Source organism: Ranitomeya variabilis, chromosome 5, assembly GCF_051348905.1.
Source record: "Ranitomeya variabilis isolate aRanVar5 chromosome 5, aRanVar5.hap1, whole genome shotgun sequence".
NCBI lineage: Eukaryota > Metazoa > Chordata > Amphibia > Anura > Dendrobatidae > Ranitomeya > Ranitomeya variabilis.
This window is the reverse complement of record NC_135236.1, coordinates 314,374,901-314,391,423: the sequence shown is the minus strand read 5'-3', so window position 1 is coordinate 314,391,423 and position 16,523 is coordinate 314,374,901. Positions and strand designations below refer to the sequence as shown.

General features: G+C 42.9%; 1 protein-coding gene across 4 annotated transcripts in view; it reads right to left on the bottom strand.

Moving 5' to 3' along the window:
* PRPF18 (pre-mRNA processing factor 18) overlaps window positions 1-16,523 on the bottom strand; it is a 65,108-nt gene that overhangs the window by 25,279 nt on the left and 23,306 nt on the right. Inside the window, exons 1-4 of one of the 4 annotated variants that reach the window (XM_077264616.1) lie at window positions 14,412-14,593; window positions 10,839-10,916; window positions 10,422-10,448; window positions 3,439-3,543 (exon numbers count right to left, since the gene is read on the bottom strand). In XM_077264616.1, coding sequence (XP_077120731.1) covers window positions 3,439-3,543; window positions 10,422-10,448; window positions 10,839-10,916; window positions 14,412-14,477 — 276 coding nt within the window. In that variant the 5' untranslated portion in view covers window positions 14,478-14,593. Of the gene's footprint in view, window positions 1-3,438; window positions 3,544-10,421; window positions 10,449-10,838; window positions 10,917-14,411; window positions 14,594-16,523 lie in introns of those variants that run through there. The other 3 variants (XM_077264619.1, XM_077264617.1, XM_077264620.1) reach the window with 3 other exon arrangements.

Genomic DNA, 16,523 nt, shown 5'->3' with positions numbered 1-16,523 from the left:
GCGTTTCCGAGCGGATTTTTCCGCAGCATGTGCACAGCGGTTTTTTTTCCCATAGGTTTACATGGTACTGTAAACTTTGGGAAAACTGCTGCGGATCCGCAGCGTCAAATCCGCTGCGGATCCGCAGCAGAATCCGCAGCGTGTGAACATACCCTCACACTCCAAACTCCACTATGGTGAAGACCAAAAAGCTGTCGAAGTACACCAGAAACAAAATTGTAGCCCTGCACCAGGCTGGGAAGACTGAATCTGCAATAGGACCAAAAAAGCAAAAAATGGACTTTGGAGCAATATTTTTTAAAAAAATAGAAATTTTATTGAGGATTCTAACAAGACAATATTATCATAAAAACAGAATAAAGAACAAAAAAGGGTGTAGTGACATCTTAGTGCCACGTCCACAAAGCAGTTAGTATGGTTACTTAAATGAAATCAGTCCATAGAAATATACGCATGCACATATAACCCCTCTACAGGGCAGCCAAGTAATAAATATGGTAAAAGTACAAATACAAATGGTAGCAGCTAAAGGGAATTTCTCTTTAAAAATTTATACAAGAATGTAAAATAATAAATGCATAGTGCAAATAAACATCCGAGTAAGAGTAATCATACAAATAAAGCCCAACCAAATATAGTTTTAAATAAGCACGGCTAAACCAACCAGATTGTGATGGAACACAAATCCATAGGTAATGTGCAACACAGCAAAATACTTCCGGGACATAGTGCGGCTGCGCATGCGCACTAATGCTTTTCGGCTTTGCCCGCAGTTTGGCAAAGCATACTGCGCATGCACAAGGCAAGATTGCATTGCGCACGCGTGTACTACGGAGGAAAACAACTGCAATTCAAGACACTATTGCGGCCAGCGGGAAAGGAAGGGGTGAATAAAAGACCCGAAAACACCGCCCATCGGACCGGACAAAGGGCCCGCCAAATTCAGGTGACAGAGTCCCTTTAAGAGTTAAACACACAGCATAAAACAGGCACATTCTTTAATTATTTAGATTAACCCAAAATAATCACCCCAGGTCGACAGTAAACCAAGGGTTAAAGCGATGTCCCACGTTGGTAAAGTGATATCCCATGCTGCGATTGTCCTCATATCAGACGAGACTCGCCAATGCAAGTCAAAAGGTGCGAAAGAAAGAAAAAAAAAAAAATCATAATAATTGCATGTCACTCGGACTATGCAAAAGTCACCCAATTTTTAGACACCCATGTCCTTGAAAACCCGACTTTTCAAATGCCGCGTTCAATAAAATCCCATTGTGACCTGACAAAATAGAACAGTTATATGCACACAAAATAGATAGATATAAATATGTCAGTCACGTATATAATTAGTACTGTGCTTGTGTAGCTTACTGAACACGTATTTTATTACTAAATAAATTATTTTCTGAAAAAAATGACATGGGGTCCCCGAAATTTTATTAACCAGCAAAGGGACAGCTGGGGTCAGATGTTTATAGCCTGGGAAGGGGGTAATACCCATGGAGCTTCCCAGGATACCAATATCACAGCTCACAGCTGTATACTTAGCCATGACTGGTTATTAAAATGGGGGACCAAAAACAAATTACATAGAGTCCCCCTATAATTAATAACCAGCAAAGGATAGGCACACAGCTGCGGGTTGATATTCATAGCCTGGGAAGGTGCCATGGATATTGACCCCCTCTCAGACTAAAAACATCAGCTCTCAGCTGCCCCAGAAATGGTGCATCCATAAGATGCCTTGCTCTTCCTATTTGCACTGGTACGGTGGCAAGTGGGGTGATAGTATTGGGGTGGATACCACCCTTGTTTTGTCAGGTGACATCAAGCCCAGAGGTCAGTCATGGAGAGGCGCAATTACTAACCTCATATTGATATTGTATTAAAACACACACACACACACACACACACACACACACACACACTAAAGTCCTTTATTTGAAAAAAATGACAGACTCCTTTATTGAATCTTAATTCAACCATACCCATGTCAACGTGCAGTCCACTGAAGCCAACGTCTCCTGAAAATGAATTAAAATAACAATATTCTTCACCTGTCCGAAGTGAAAAGATAATCCATAATGTCCCACGATGATCCGGATGACTATGAGAGCACTCACTGATGTGACTGCTCTCAAGGACAGCAGGCTCACACTGACACAGAAGGTAATCACTCCTGCAGTGTGTAGCGCTGAGTTGCAGTAAGAAAGTTCACCGGAGTTCAACAGCTGATGAGCCCTGGCAAGGTCACTGACGGCAACTCTGCTGTCTGTGAACTTTTTCAAGCAGCGGTGCCATAAGCAAGGTCACCGGTGTACTTTAACACCACAATGCAGGAGTGATTACATGCCAGTGTCGCTGGCTGCAGGGTAGAGCAGTCGCGTCAGCTGATGTGACTGCTCTACAAGTGACTGCTCTACAAGTGATTTGAATCGTCGGGGGACAGTATGGATTACGATTGATATTTGAGGGCTATGGTGGTTTATTTTATCACTTTTCCAGGTGACATGAGAATCGGGGAATAGGCGTTAAGGCGAGTATATGGTTTTCTTTTTGTTTGTTGTTTTTTTTTGTAATCAGTGAAAGCAGGCGTCAGCTGCTGAGAGTAGCAGTCTCTCAGCAGCCGATGCCGGTGACTTGTGGTACGCTTTTTATCACGGATCAGTGTCACATCTGCGGTGTCATGCTGATATCTGACAGCGTGACCCCGCAGCGCTCTGCCCAACGGTGACGATCTTACAGGCAGTAACATTACGGCCGATCAAAGCCGCCGTGTGGGTGTTTCTCACACAGTCAACACAGATGACCAGCATGAGAAACACCCGATATGAAGACCGTAAAACGCAAGAAAAAACTCAAACTCACAAACATTTTTAACCTGCATTTCTGCTACGTATTTGACTGCAGATTTCACTCATACTAATGAGAAAAAAAAAAAATCGGCAACAAAAACGCACATATCTGTTCTGTTGCATGAAAGTATATGAACACATTCAGCGTATTTTCTCATTTGTGTGCTTTTCTTCTCATTATCCAACGACCCCTAGTACTGGCAGTTAGAGCAAGCTTATCCATTCTTCTATAGCACATGAATTGCAACAGCACTTGATCAGAAATGTTACAAGTTTTTTTTTTACATTTATGAGTTTGTGAAATTCGTGTTCCGTGAGTTTTTAAAGTTCTTTATGAGCGAAAATAAAACAAAACATTATTTTACTTTCAGCATACTAAATTTTGATATAAACAACACCGACCCCACAATCGAAAATGCTCTGTATGCAAATTTAGAGATTTTACTGAAGACTTGAAAACTGGTTGCAGAATTATTTTTGCCATTAGAAATACCATAGAAAACACAGCCAATCTTTGTGTGACACAGGCCTAACTCTGGTAAGAGACTACCAGTACAGTTGACTAGTAGTTTCCACGGCTCACCTCCTGCCTAGACAGAGTCATAGGCAATTTTTCTTCTGCCAGCTCCAGATCCAACACAGGGTTGTTTGATGTTGAAGGATTTTCTTCTTCCTCTTGATTTTGAACCTGATGGTAAAAAACAAAAACAAAACATTTATATGTAAATCAGTGGAAAATAAACAGGTCATACAAAACTGTACTACACCTACTAACATGTAAAACTGAGCAGTTCTAATAAATTTCAATTTAAAAGGTGAATTCTCAAGGTTATAAGTTATCCCCTATCCTACTGATGGGGGATAACGTCCCAATAGCTGAGGGTCTAACCGTAGGAACCTCATCAATCCTGAGAACCAGGGCTCTGAAAAGCTCAGTGTAAATACTCCAGTGGTCAATCATATACAATGCCATTCTATTCATTCTAAACATCACCACTGGAGGTCACCGAGTGCTTTGCATGGCTGGTCTTTGGCATTCCCATAGGATTGAATAGCGTGGCAGTGCGCACTATAGACCAACGTTTGATTCACATAAAGCTCTTCAGAATCCCACTTCTCTTGAATTGCGGGGGGGTCTCAGAGATATGACACCCAGCGGTGACTAAGCTAAACCCAATCCCATGAATAGTGGCATATTCCAAACTTGCGAATATCCCTTTAAAACATGATTTTCTAGTCTATTCTGTTGGCTGATACTGAATAATTTGACTATTTCCACCCCATGCAGCAAAAAGATACAAGTGCTTAAATATTTTGCCAACAGGTTCTTGTGGGGAAATACGAGAAATAATGTTTCAATGGTTAATCTACAAGAAGCCATTAGAAAACTGAAATTAGTGGGTGCATCTGCCCAATCGTAGGACAAGGGGGAACAAGCACATAAAAAGCAATTCAGCTTGTCAAAGCCGTTGTGGTAAGGTCAAAAAGGCTATGCAAAGAAAAATGAATCTGACCAACAAAGCTGACTAATAAGCAAACAGCGCACTGAAAACTCTTGGTATCTTAAAATGCTTAGTGTTAAGATACCGTCACACTCAGCGACGCTGCGGCGATATAGACAACGAGCCGACCTAAACTAGATCGCTGGAGCGTCGCTGTTTAGGTCGCTGTAGAGACGTCAAACACAGCAACTCCAGAACGATGCAGGAGCGATCCAGTAACGCAACAGCGACTCACTTCTCGTTCTCGCTGGTTGTTAGCTCCATGTCAAACAGCCGGAGTGTACCGACTGGCTAGAAGGAGACGCTACGACGCCCCCTATGCTCGTTGCTGGCGTCGTTGCTTTTGATGTCAAACATGACGATACACGCCGACCTGGCGACGAAATAAAGTTCTGGACTTCTAGCTCCGACCAGCGATATCACAGCGGGATCCAGATCGCTGCTGTGTGTCAAACACAACGAGATCGCTATCCAGGACGCTGCAACGTCACGGATTGTTGTCGTTCTCTTTGCAAAGTTGCTGAGTGTGACGGTACCTTTAGTCCACTATCTGACTGGTTTGATTCACATAGTAAGCATGCAGGCAGATAAATGCATATGATGCTGCACGCTCCTGTACACAATGCCATCAGCTGGATTAGTGTCTCACTGACAGCCTGCCCTGCACTGAATAGTGTTTATATGGGAAAACGCAATTACCAGTGCAGGCGACATTGCTCTATCACGAGTGTGTTTGACATGGAAACCCATCATATTACTGACGACATTATCAGATTCCTCATGGAAGAAGGGCTAAAGCACACAACGTGTTGTGTCTGCATGTTCCTCTATGCAGATCACTGGTAACAATTCCCATTGTCTCAGAGTTTGCGAGTTTCCTTTGGGTTCTCCAGATTACCTCTATAAAACATACCGATCAGTCTGATAGCGTAATTGGCTTTCTATGAAATCGGCCCTGTTGTACCTGTGCAGGAAGGCAGATTAGACTGTAAGGTGTGTAAGATGGTAGTTTCTTTACAGAACACGTGGCAATATATGAGTAAAGAGAAAATGATTCGGTCCAATATACTTTTTTTGATGAATGACAATTTCTTTAGAGGGTGGGAGAGGGGGGTGAATATTACTGATCAAATCCAGAAACTTTTCCAGTTTATGTTAACTTGTTTGGATATCTAAGAAATACCATGCACCATTCCACCTTCAGTTACGCATCGCTTGAAAATCTAATTTTGTTCTGCGGATCTAAACAGTCATGGAAAGGTTACGGCATATTCACACATAGCAGTTATGCTGAGGTTCTTGTTACTGGTTGTTTACCTGTAATCGCCATGGCTGCGATAATGGCCAGAGCAACTAGTGGTAAATTGTATAGAGTTTTACACGCCCAGCACAAAATAAATAACTCCTATGTGTGAATATTCTCTTACCCTCTTGCCTCTGCAGCCAATTTTACGAAGCTATATAAGAGCTTGGTTTTTGAGACAGGTTGTAGTTTTCAATGACACCATCCATTTTACCATACAATGTACTAATGAACAGGAAAAAAATCCAACTGGTTAAAATAATGCAACTCTGCCATTTTTTTTTTTGGAGGGGTTGGATCCATATATGGAGCTTTGTTTTTTTTGCGTGGTGACCTGACAGTTTAATTACGCCAATTTAAGGGCTAAAAGAGGTTTTAATTGCATTCCTTTAGGTAGGTGATTATTTTTTTCACTTTGTATAGTGTTACGGTATAGGGCAATTTATATTTATACTATGTAAGATACTTAGATAATATAAACATAATATATCGGACATTTACAGACATGGTGGCACCTTATATGTTTAATTTTTAAATGTCTTTATTTGTAATGAGGGAAAGAGGCGAGTAATTCAATTTGGTTTTTTTTCGAAAAGTTATTTTTGTTTTTTAGTCCCTTTAGGGGACCTGAACCTGCAATCGCTTTTAATGTATACTGCAATACTATAGTTTTGCAGTATAATAAACGTAAATTGCGGTCTTCTATGACTGGAACACCAAGATGGCAGCAACAGGGGTCTTCAGCAGACTCCCGGCCACCAAGGTAACCCATTGGTGCGTCGCAGGAGGGGTGATGGAAGTCTGTGCGTGCATGCAATGGTTTTATTAAAATATTGCAGTCAGAAATTGACAATAGCATCTAAATGGTTAACTACAACAATTGGAGCTCAGCCCTGATCGCTGCTGTTACAGAAAGATACTGGTTATGTAACATAGCTAGCATCTACCGTGCATGGAGGGAGCATAGCTCCTGAGCCCTTCCTCCACACTGTCAACCCCAGCACTGACATACATATACATCATTTTGCGCTAAGGAGTTAACGGCACCCATATATACATTACAGAATATTAATCTGAACCTGAAGATTTCAGCTGGACCAACCATTTACCTTACAGGTATGGGGTCTTTCCAACTCTACTTCAACATATTACATTGGAGAAATAAGGATCAGGCATGTTCAATTTCAAAGCACATCTTTGTCCTCGGAGGAGATAAGTCTCCAGAGTTGTCTGGAGTCGCCATACTGCCCTCTCCCAATTGACAACACATTAACATTTTAATAAGGGGCGGATCAAGAAAAATAGCTGACGACTAAACCAAATGAGAATTAGTTGACAGCCGTTCAAAATTTTGCAGCCGCTGGCAGGTAGAGCACAGCAGCTCTTGTTCTTCTGAATCTGAAGAATTGAATAGAGCTATGCTTTTGAGCACCAGAGCAATTAACAGTTGATTGGCAGGGGGTCGTATCACCACCATTTATTGATGACTTCTATGTAGGTCATCGATTTGATCTCTCCATACAATAGGTCATTAATATGGACAACCCCTTTAAAGCTGAGGAGAACCAATATTTTCCTAATTGCTAGCACTTTAGGAGAATTAAACTTGGCTCTTCGACCACACTGCTGATTATCTAATTCTACATAATCAAATAAAGTGCTGCCTTATAAGCATCATTATTATATTTTTTGGACAATAAGATGCACCTCATTGTGGGACGTATCCAAGTTTTTAACATCAGAAAATAGGAAAAATATTTTGTCACTAATTAAAACTTTCCTAGTGGTATACAAAAGTACATGGGGTACATGTCATTAACTGGTACCGTCGGTTAGGGTTATTATTACTACTAAATTATACCCTGCAATGGCTAAGCCAGCAGCTTTCCCATTAATAGAGTCGATGGGTGAGTGACAAGTCATATATTCAGTACTGGGAATTTACAGGAGGGTGGACAATTATCTCTATTGTAACAGCGATTAGTCAGGTAAGTACCGTTACTGTATCCAGACTGAAATGCTCAGTAGTGATGCCTGATGAGGAGTATCAAGCAGCATGGATGTATATTTTATCCCCTTTCCTGCTTCACTCAGGCCTTTCATTGCTTCCATACCACACATTTTACCCACCTAGAGACTGGTGACAGTACTTCTGATGTGTGAAAAAATAATCCTGCTTGGCAAGTAATTGAAGAGGCAGTTAGTGGATAAGCAAGGCCACAGCACCCAGCACTAAAGGTACCTTCACACGAAGCGACGCTGCAGCGATAGCGACAACGATGCCGATCGCTGCAGCGTCGCTGTTTGATCGCTGGAGAGCTGTCACACAGACCGCTCTCCAGCGACCAACGATGCCGAGGTCCCCGGGTAACCAGGGTAAACATCGGGTTGCTAATTGCAGGGCCGCGCTTAGTAACCCGATGTTTACCCTGGTTACCAGCGTAAGTGTAAAAAAAAACAAACAGTACATGCTCACCTGCGCGTCCCCCAGCGTCTGCTTCCTGACACTGACTGAGCTCCGGCCCTAACAGCACAGCGGTGACGTCACCGCTGTGCTTTCACTTTCACTTTAGGGCCGGCGCTCAGTAAGTGTCAGGAAGCAGACGCTGGAGGACGAGCAGGTGAGCATGTACTGTTTGGTTTTTTTTACTTTTACGCTGGTAACCAGGGTAAACATCGGGTTACTAAGCGCGGCCCTGCGCTTGGTAACCCAATGTTTACCCTGGTTACCAGTGTAAAACATCGCTGGTATCGTTGCTTTTGCTTTCAACCACAACGATACACAGCGATCGGACGACCAAATAAAGTTCTGGACTTTATTCAGCGACCAGCGACATCGCAGCAGGATCCTGATCGCTGCTGCGTGTCAAACTAAACGATATCGCTAGCCAGGACGCTGCAACGTCACGGATCGCTAGCGATGTCGTTTCGTGTGAAGGTACCTTAAGAGGTTACCCTCCTCCTAAAACTCCAGCAAGGTACTGATAATGGATGAGCACCTGAGAGATGCTGGGGGTGGTAGTGTAGCCTATGTGCTGCTCAGTATGAAGCCTAAAGATGCAGGATATTCCCATGTTCCTGTGAATAGAGAAGTAAAAAAGACTGATGTTCAGGAACAGCAAGGAGTCTCTCTGGGAGGCACTGAGCCGAGAGCAGAGCACATTGAGGAGGTTGCTATGAAGATCATGATGGCAGAAATCAGGGCAAGTAGGGTTTTGAACATTTTTCCCTATCATTAGCAGACAAGAAGGTCTGGCACTGCAGAGTTCCTCTGTGTGCGAGATGTAAGACGCAGGCACTTTTTATAGTCCAAAAAACATGTTAACGGATAAAGCAGTCCATTTAAAAAAAATATAATAATAATGTTTTTCTATGTTTAAAGTGTGAAATCCAATGAGGTTACCCTTTCACCTAAAGTTCAAAGAATGCACACAAAAAAAAACACAAAACCTCCATAATTTATACTTCACACAATAAGGACGGCTGCTTCAGTTTTTTTTCTTTAAGATGTGGACATGTGAGCAAACAATTTTATATAATGTTTCCATGGCTTTCGTTCTTTGCCTACAGTGGCTGATCTTTTCTAGGCCCCTTATTGGATTACAATGGGAGAAACCTGTCATCTGTGTGCGGTGGCAGACGTACTCATAATTCCATTTCAGAATACAACTCTACACTAGAGATTTCTCAGTACAATTCACTATAAAAAAAATATATATATATATATAAAATTTTCCTTGTGTTGCCATTTTCTGAGTGCCACAACTTATATTTTTCTTTACTGAACCAGCAAGAGGGACTGTTTTTTTCATATGGTGAGCTATAGTTTTTATTGGTCCCGTTTCAGGGTAGATACCATGTTTGATTGCTTTTTATTCGATTTGTGGAAAAGAGTGCAATGAACGGAAAACAGATTTTAAGATTCTGATTTTTGGTTGTTGTTTACAGGGTAATATATTAATTAATATTGGGTTAATTAATTTTCTGTTTTGAGAACTATTGAAAAAGGAAGTGACTATTTTTTTCATTACCGTAATTTTGTTTTGGGAAAAGGGGAGCGATTCAAACTTTATGCTTTTTATAATTTGTAAATACTTTTTATTTTTTATTAACTTGCTATTTTTTCATTTCCCTAGAAATGTAAACATGTGAGCTTGCACTGATTGAGGTTGATGGAGCAGATTTCGGACCTGCCTCTATATATAGCGGATGTCAAGAAGGGGTCAAAATTAGAGGCTAGACACACATGCAGTTTTGGGAGTCAAAAGCATTCAAAACTAATAGAGTATATTAAGCATCAATCTTCAATTCTGCTCCCTGCCTAATAACAAACGTTTTGGCTAAATATAAAAAATTGCTTAATCACAAAGAGGCTAAAAAAGTTGAGCAGGAGAGAATAGAGAAACAATGCATTATGGGATGATATCAAATAGGACATTTTGTACAGGCTTATTAGATATGAAATGTATGTGGTTAGAAGGTCACAATCTATACAATTGTTAAAAATGTGCGGAATGGTGAGAAATATAAATTTTATTACAAACTTAATAGGTGTGAATTGGAAAGCTTCCATTATCCAGTGTCCATATTAATGCTGCTAGACACATCAAGACATCACATGCTTAGCGCCTTAAGCCAAATGACAGCACACTATCAACAGCAGTCATTTCCAAAATGGGTTTCTGTCATCACAGGTAAGATAAAGCCAAAAACCATTTGGACAATGTAGCCAGAAGTGAAGCATGCATTCCCAAATCCTACCTTTTGTGCTGGCTTCTCACTTAAAGGCTAACAATTGTGACAGATTAAACAAAGAGAAATGTTATAAAACATCATAATATGAAGACAAGACAGAATAGAATTTAATAAGGGTTTTCTGAAATGACGGAAATTTGGATTTAAAAGGGGAAGAGTTCACTCTAAAATGATAAAAGGCCCAGAACTTACCTGATCAATCCCCTACTGACAGAGTATCCACCAATGACATTCCCAACTATCCACATTACTGCTGCAGCCAATCACTGGCCTCAGGGATACACCGCTAAGGACAAAGATTGACTGCAACACAGTGAACAAAAACTGGCGGGAATCATAGGAGTTTATTGCATTTTCCCCTTTCTTCTCTCAATATTTCCTGATCTCGGAAAATCCTTTCAAGACGCAAAGGGTATTTTATACCTTGTATCCACATCTTTCAAAATAGGCCTCTCTTTCTTTTTCAGCAAGTTCACTGCGTTTAAAATACTTCTTACTTTCCTGGAATAGAAAAAAAAAAAAGATGTTTAGGTCTTCAAAAAGAAATTAAAGCAATGCATTTTTCTAAGAAATATAATTAACTTAATAGATTGTTACAACTAAAACTGTCCTCATTCCCTTTAGATTCCTAGCTCATTATGCTATAATGATCTGGACATCACCCTCTGATTAGAGCGTTTTCCCTGAGCCGAAATTCCTGATCTTTACTATGACAACGCATGCGTCGCAAAACGCTGCGTTGTGTACATGCGTTGTTGGTTGCGTCGCCGACGCTGCGCCCAACGCCGCAAATGTGAACGTAGCCTTAGTGAATCCCCACATGTATTCAAGCTGTCTAGCAGACACAAATCATGCAGCTGCATCGACATAATCTGAATCTCCGATACTCAGAGATCACCCAAGCATGCTCGGAGAAACTCGAGTAACGAGCACACTCGCTCATCACTATTTATTATCTCATTATAATGCCGGATGATATAATAAGAGGAAATGTCCTTGTATTGTGCTACACATTTCCTACTCCATATATAGCATTGACTGTATTTTTAGGGTTATGTGCACACGACATCCTTCAAATGCTGGGTTAATCTCTGAGCTTTTCAGGCAAAAGGCGTTTCCGGAAAATGCCAGTAGTATTTTATCTGAAGAACCTTTATTGGCGTTTGCTAGGCCTAATATAGCAGCGAGTTTGCTGCTGGCACAGGCTGTGGAGTCTGTGTCCATTTTGGTGGTATCGGTATAAAAAGGACCCATTCAGACTCCTAAAATCTATAATACATTGGGTACAGTAGTATAATGCAGGACGTGCTGTAAATGTTTTCATAGGAAATGTTTTCTATTTTTCTATACTGAACCCACCTGAAGAAAGGATAGGAAACATCTTTTAACAATTTTGCGGTTTGGGAAACCTGAAGCGGGTAAAAGAAGCTCAAAAAGCTGAACATAATTATAGCGAGCCTTTATATATAGCAGTGTATATGCTCAACATTTCTGTAACATTTTTGCACGTAGATCACATAACGTTTTCACCTGAAATAAATGTCGCATGCACATTTACTTGTGCTTGAAAAACAAACACAAAAATAAAATAAATCTATCTATCTATCTATATCTCTCCTCATAATATGCTGCCATTTTTACACAGTGGCTATTACTGTAATCATTGGTGGAGTCCCTCATGAATACAAGGGATTTATCACTTTAGGTCCACTATATTCGGTTTTAGGTGCTATCAAAACGCAACTGTATTTTATGTGCAGTTTGGCCTCAGGGTAGGTGCACACAGTCAGGAATTGGCAGCGCTATGGACGCAACACTGCCGCTATTGAACACAGGTGAATCCGCATGTGTTCATTGAACTGTGCGGAATCACCGTGTCCAATACATTCTATGGGTGAAATTTATGTTGCGGAGATGTGAGTCTAAGCAAGATAAATAGATATGCTGAGGTCTGGAAAGATGCGCCGCATGTCCGTCTCCGCAGGCATCTGGACGCATAGTGGGCATAGGATTTCTTGAAATCCCATCCACTGTGCTGTACTATGTGCACACGTAGAATTTTCTGCACAAAATCCGCATCTCCTGGCAGAATCCGCAGCCGTGGATTTGCTGCAGTTTTTATGCGGTTTTTGCCACCGCGGAATTTTAACACGGAGGGGTGCCATGACATGCACTTCTTTGAAATCCGCAGCAATTCCGCACTGATTTTTCCACACAGCTTTTTTTTTTCCCCATTGAATAACATTGTACTGTACATCACAGTGCGGATCTGCGTTTCTGAGCGGAAAAATCCAATGCGGATCTGCAGCAAATCCGCATCGTGTGCACATAGCCTAACAGCTGGACGCTGCGGGTTGGACGCTGTACAAGTACACGGAATCCAATTTGCAACATTTACCTATCGTGTGCACATACCCGTAGAGCTCAATGGACCCTTCATGAAATCTGCTGCTCTACGATCGTAGTACGCTGCCAGAGCCACCTTTCTCCTCTAAGGTAAACCTAGCAACACAAGAGATTTCAGATGGCTGTTTTGGGAATGATTTGTCATTCATAGTTCTATGAAGGTTGTCATTTTAGAGCACTGTCACAGGTTAAAAGGGGAAAAATACCGTAAATAAATAAAAAAGGCTGATTGATGTAAACAACATGACAGCTTCCAATGAAGATAGGAAACAATATTGGCCATGCATCTATCAGACTCATGAAATGGCACCGACGGTTAGGCCTTTTCAAAAATCCAAAACCTTTAACATATGGCCAGCTTAGGAACGCACACAAATCTTATCACAAGGGTGTGAATACTTGCTAAATGCACTTGGAGGGAATCAGTCACCAGGTTTTTGCTATGTAATCTGAGGACAGCTTGAGGTATGGGTTAAAACATTGCTGTCATTGATGTGTCACTAAGCAGGATTGTGCACAGTAACCTACAGTGTCAGGTCGGCACCGTTCTACTGATTACACTGATACCTGGTGATGAAATTGGTCCTGTGGTTGTTGTTTAATCTTTATTTGTAGTTTGTCGTTAATTATATGCTATGTTATTCATAAATTCCTTTAAAAAAATTCAGTCTGAAAATGTCACCGGTCGCGCGTGTGCAGTATCAGCAATTGGTGATCCAATAGATGCTACTGCCCATACCATTAGATTAGGTGGGCTGCCCAGCAGTGCTGTGGCGTCTGTAAGCTATACCTCTCAGTTCTGAATTACCCTGACTCCGACTCCACATCCCCCTACTGAGCATGTACATAATGTGCAGCACAGATTCATCTCTGCCAAAAGCCGATATCATTAGATCAGGGACAGAACAGACATTTATAGGACATTTCAGGACTTTCCAGAATTATTATGAAAATATTTACAGCACATCCTGCATCGTACTATGTACCCAATGTAGCATAGATTTTAGGAGTCAGAGGTGGCGGATTTTATACCGACCTCACTGCCCAGCACTATAAGTGCACATCCTTTTTCTCTTGTTTTTATTTTAGAGCAGGGACTAAAGCACAATGGGGTACTGTGTGTTTGGCCATAGTTACAGACCAAAAATTCATGTATTTTCTTATTGCAGATTTTTTCCTTTTTCTACTGGATGCAGCCAGGGCCTGTAGTGCACTTATACAGTGCTGGGCAGCCCCCCTAATGTACCGGTATGGGCAGCCCCCCTAATGTAACAGTAGGGGCATCACTGCTAGGCGGTAAGCCGGACACTGCACTCATCTGTGTGCCCGGGCCCTATATCACACTAGGGGACTACACTGGGTGACCGCCCCTCCATGACCGGTAGGGGGCAGTGGCGGCCCCATCAGCCTCCTGTCCGGGCATTAGCAGTGTGACCCGCTGTTGGGGAATGAGGCCGTTTAGCAGTGAACGGTTCCGAGTTCTCCAAGAAAGATCTGATGATGGCAGGATGTGAAGAGCTGCTGCCATAGCCCCGGTGAGCAGCCTCCTGGGAGCCCCGGCTACAGCCGCTACCACCCTCAGCTCCTCACCCCGACCAGCGCCTTCTCCTCCAGCTGCTTCCTCTTCCTCGCTATCTCAGCCTTCAGAATGTCCATGTCACCGGCTCACACCGTACACCGGCCGCTCCATCCGCGCTCTACTTCCTGTTTACAGGGGAAAAGGAGGCGCTTCTCACCCCGAGCGTCCGGCAGTGTGCACATCTACTGGGTCCTAGTGCTGCCTGACTGTGCGCATCTCGCCGAATGCCAGTGTTACAATGCGCATGCTCTGTGTGTGGCTCAGGACCCTGCGAGCTGGGCCCTGCTCAGATATCGGCTCATGTACACACTTCATAGTAAAGGTACCTTCACACGAAGCGACGCTGCAGCGATAGCGACAACGATGTCGATCGCTGCAGCGTCGCTGTTTGGTCGCTGGAGAGCTGTCACACAGACCGCTCTCCAGCGATCAACTATGCCGAGGTCCCCTGGTAACCAGGGTAAACATCGGGTAACTAAGCGCAGGGCCGCGCTTAGTAACCCGATGTTTACCCTGGTTACCAGCGTAAAATCTAAAAAAAACAAACAGCACATACTTACATTCACGTCCCCCTGCGTCCACTTCCTGACTGACTGAGCGCCGTACAGTGAGAGCAGAGCGGTGACGTCACCGCTGTGCTGCTTTCACTTTCACTTTGCGGCGCTGAGTCAGAGGAGGAAGCAGACTGCAGGGGACGCAATGTGAGTATGTGCTGTTTGTTTTTTTTACATTTTACGCTAGTAACCAGGGTAAACATCGGGTAACTAAGCGCGGCCCTGCGCTTAGTAACCCGATGTTTACCCTGGTTACCAGTGTAAAATATCGCTGGTATCGTTGCTTTTGCTTTCAAACACAACGATACACAGCGATCGGACGACCAAATAAAGTTCTGGACTTTATTCAGCGACCAGCGACATCACAGCAGGATCCTGATCGCTGCTGCGTGTCAAACGAAACGATATCGCTTAGCGAGGACGCTGCAACGTCACGGATTGCTAGCGATATCGTTATAATGTCGTTTCGTGTGAAGGTACCTTAACTCACTCTGGGGTCACACAGGCAGGCTGTGTGCGAGGGGAATGGTATTCCTTAAGGTACCTTCACACGAAACGACATTATAACGATATCGCTAGCAATCCGTGACGTTGCAGCGTCCTCGCTAGCGATATCGTTTCGTTTGACACGCAGCAGCGATCAGGATCCTGCTGTGATGTCGCTGGTCGCTGAATAAAGTCCAGAACTTTATTTGGTCGTCCGATCGCTGTGTATCGTTGTGTTTGAAAGCAAAAGCAACGATACCAGCGATATTTTACACTGGTAACCAGGGTAAACATCGGGTTACTAAGCGCAGGGCCGCGCTTAGTTACCCGATGTTTACCCTGGTTACTAGCGTAAAATGTAAAAAAAACAAACAGCACATACTCACATTGCGTCCCCTGCAGTCTGCTTCCTCCTCTGACTCAGCGCCGCAAAGTGAAAGTGAAAGCAGCACAGCGGTGACGTCACCGCTCTGCTCTCACTGTACGGCGCTCAGTCAGTCAGGAAGTGGACGCAGGGGGACGTGAATGTAAGTATGTGCTGTTTGTTTTTTTTAGATTTTACGCTGGTAACCAGGGTAAACATCGGGTTACTAAGCGCGGCCCTGCGCTTAGTTACCCGATGTTTACCCTGGTTACCAGGGGACCTCGGCATAGTTGATCGCTGGAGAGCGGTCTGTGTGACAGCTCTCCAGCGACCAAACAGCGACGCTGCAGCGATCGACATCGTTGTCGCTATCGCTGCAGCGTCGCTTCGTGTGAAGGTACCTTTAGAGTTTGGCCATCGCTGAGATTTCTTATTCAGCACTCCTCAACTATGCGGGCTACTATGTCCAGTGATTGGCTGCAGCGGCTCATGTGACCAGGGAAAACATTAAAAGGAATCTGTCACCTAATTTTGGCCCTACAAGCTTCGGCCCCCGGCATCAGGGGCTTATCTACAGCATTCACGCAACTCAACACACACAACTTGACACATGAAACTCGCCCTAAAACACACAAGTCTGGTATTATCCTTCAAAAATAAAAATCTGATTAATAAGCAGACAAACTACAAGAGCAACAACTGTACCATATAGGAAATTC